This window comes from Empidonax traillii, unplaced genomic scaffold, assembly GCF_003031625.1.
Source record: "Empidonax traillii isolate 1590-97213 ecotype Southwest subspecies unplaced genomic scaffold, ASM303162v1 scaffold244:size1524873, whole genome shotgun sequence".
Taxonomy (NCBI): Eukaryota; Metazoa; Chordata; class Aves; order Passeriformes; family Tyrannidae; genus Empidonax; species Empidonax traillii.
The window spans coordinates 686,109-689,150 of NW_020955437.1; the positions used below are offsets into that span (position 1 = coordinate 686,109).

Consider the following 3,042-nt stretch of genomic DNA (forward strand, 5'->3'; position numbering starts at 1 on the left):
CGCATTGGATTTTTTAGGTGAGACACAGTGTGCGCGGAACTGAGCCCACCCTTTAATCCTGAGGTTCATCTGCCGGGGCCAAGCACGCTTGGACGGTGGCAGCGAGGTCCTCAGGACGTAGATGGATTGCCTTACAGGGCTAACGAGCTCCATCTGCCCGGGGAGGGGCCCTGACCGGGAATCGAACCCAGGTCTCTGCAGTGACAGTGCAGTGCCTTTCCCCTAGACCACCGGGGGCTCCACCTATGTCTTTACCATATAAGAGTAAACAGGATGCCAAGCTTTAAAAGCTAATGCCTGCTTTTCATTCAGATTGGAGAAGCAGCAGCATACAAGTATTATATGGCATTTAAAATCCAGGTCAAGTGGATCTGCTTCTCTTTATTCGGGTTTTACATCAGTGTAGGTTCATTGGCTTGACTTTATAACTTTATTTGGCAAGTGAGTTTTATAACTGCAGTCACTTGAAGTGAGTTTTCTCAAAAACAGAGCACAGACTTCAGTTTGCCATTCTGAAAGTGGCATAGATGACATTAAGCAATCCCTAGCCATTTCCTATAAAATGAAAAAAAATTTATAACTCATATAAAAATTCACATGCCATTTGGAGCCATTCTGCCAGACCTGTAAAATAAATCACAAACAGACTAACTGGTAATGTTTCTTGTTTTCACTGTACTAATTTTTTGTTATTACTGAAAGATTTGTTCTACAGAAATGCTTACAAAGAGAGTGCAATGTCACACTAAATTTTTTTGGATCATCCCCAAGAGTCACACCATGTGCTTGAGAGTATCATCCAAACCCCTCCTGAACTCTATCAGGCTTGGTGCTGTGACCACTTCCCTGGGGAGCCTGTTCCAGTGCCCAACCACCCCCTGGGTGAAGAACCTTTTTCTAATATCCAACCTAAACCTTTCCTGGCACAACTTCAGGCCGTTCCCTTGGCTCTGTCACTGGTCACCACAGAGAAGAGACCAGTGTCTACCTCTCCTTTCCCCTCATGAACAAGTTGTAGACTGTGATGAGGTGTCCCCTCAGTCTCCTCTTCTCCAGGCTGAACAGACCAAGTGACCTCAGCCGCTCCTCATTTGGCTTCCCCTCAAGGCCCTTCACCATTTTCATTGCCCTCCTTTTGTCACTCTCTAACAGCTTAATAACTTTCCTATATTACAGTGCCCAAAACTGCACACAATGTTCAAGGTGACACTGCCCCAGCGCAGAGCAGAGTGGGACAATCCCCACCTCGACTGGCTGGTGATGCTTTGCCTGATGCCCCCCAGGACATGGTTGGCCCTCCTGGCTGCCAGGGCACTGCTGATTCATATTCAACTTCATTGATCAGGGCCCCCAGGTCCCTTTCTGTGGCACTGCTGTCCATCATCTCATCTCCCAGACTGTACAAATGTCCAGTTTGTCCCACCCCAGGTGCAGAATCCAGCACTTTCCCTTGTTGAACTTCATATGGTTGGCTATTGCCTAGTCCTCTAATTTAAGTCGAGGTCTCTCTGCAGAGCCTCTCTGCCTTCAAGGGAGTCAACTGCTCCTCCCAGTTTTGTATCATCTGCAAACTTCCTTAGTATCCCTTCCAGTCCTGAGTTCAAGTAATTTATGAAGATGTGTAAGAGCACAGGGCCCAAGATGGAGCCCTGCAGAACCCCACTAGTGACAGGTCACCGGTCTGATGTTCCCCCATTCACTATTACCCTTTGTGCTCAACCCATGAGCCAATTGCTCACCTACCACATGATGTGTTTATCCAGCTGTGTGCTGGAAATTTTGTCAAGAAGGAGGATCCTGTGAGACACGGTACTGAAAGATTTACTGAAATCCAAAAAGATTACATCAGCTGGCTTCCCTTGATCCACTAGGTGGATTGTCTTGCCATAGAAGGAAATCAGGCTGGATAAGCAGGTCTTTGCCCTCATGAAGCCGTGCTGGCTCTGACCAATGACTGCATTGTCTTTCAGCTGTATTTCAATACTTTCCAGAATAATCTTCTCCATAACTTTACCAGGCACTGAAGTGAGACTAACAGGCCTGTAATTTCCAGGATCCTCTTTCCTGCCCTTCTTGAAAATCGGGGCAATGTTTGCCAACTTCCAGTCAGGTCTGGCACTTCCTAACATGGTCTTTTACTACTCTCACATCCTTGTAATTTGACAACATTTGTATTGCACTCTTACTCAAGCTTTTCTTTATTTGAAGAAGCTGTTACCTCTAACTCCTGGTACTCCTTGATCTCCTGGTGCACCTTTCAACCCTGGGAAGCCAGGAAGCCCAACATCTCCTCGGGAACCTGCTGCTGCTCCAAAAACATCACCAGGAAGGCCCTTCGGTCCTGGTGTTCCTGGAGCTCCAGATTTTCCTGTAAGGCCTGGATGTCCCTGCAGTCCAGGTAGACCATTTGGACCTCTGTCTCCCCTGGGTCCAGTAAAACCTGAAATAAAACAGGGACTAGAGTTCACAGGGTTCACTACAAATGTTGGAGTTCAAATCCTAGATATTCCATCATAATGGCCTCTTTACCACAAATGATAGGTGAAAGTCTTCTTGTGGACTGGGAAACTAGATCTGGACTGGAAGTTGAGTCCAAGCACTGGTGAAAGACAACACAAAACACTGCAGAAAATTGGTCCCTGTGTCCTGGGAGCCATATGGTATGGGAGCCATAATTTAGCATTTAGAGCACTCTGTGGAGTTTAGCAGGGGAAATACAGGTTTATGATCCTTCCCTATGCTACACAGAACCATGTTTTATTATGCAGTGCTTGCCTGTTGACCAGGGCACGCATCAACTCTTCTTTTTCTTTCTCGTTTGCTACTACAGGTGCTGTAGATGAGTCTAGAGAGTCCTATCAGAACATGTGTTGCGAAGCTCCATGAGGGTAAAGTAGCACCTGGCACCAGATTTGGGAAAGTTTGCAGCACTTCAGAATCTGTGAGGATTTAGGACTTTGAAAACAGATAAGACGAAAAGAATTTCTAAAGAGCTTGTAGATTACGTTGCATCCATGGTTTCTGTATTGTGCTACAGAAAAA

The 3,042-nt window shown here is 46.3% G+C and overlaps 1 protein-coding gene across 1 annotated transcript in view; it reads right to left on the reverse strand.

Annotated features, from left to right (window-relative positions):
- The window catches only part of COL4A2 (collagen type IV alpha 2 chain), a 126,600-nt gene that overhangs the window by 24,156 nt on the left and 99,402 nt on the right, over window positions 1-3,042 (reverse strand). Inside the window, exon 28 of the mRNA XM_027888680.1 lies at window positions 2,219-2,440. Within this exon, the coding sequence (XP_027744481.1) occupies window positions 2,219-2,440 (222 nt within the window). The remainder of the gene's footprint in view (window positions 1-2,218; window positions 2,441-3,042) is intronic.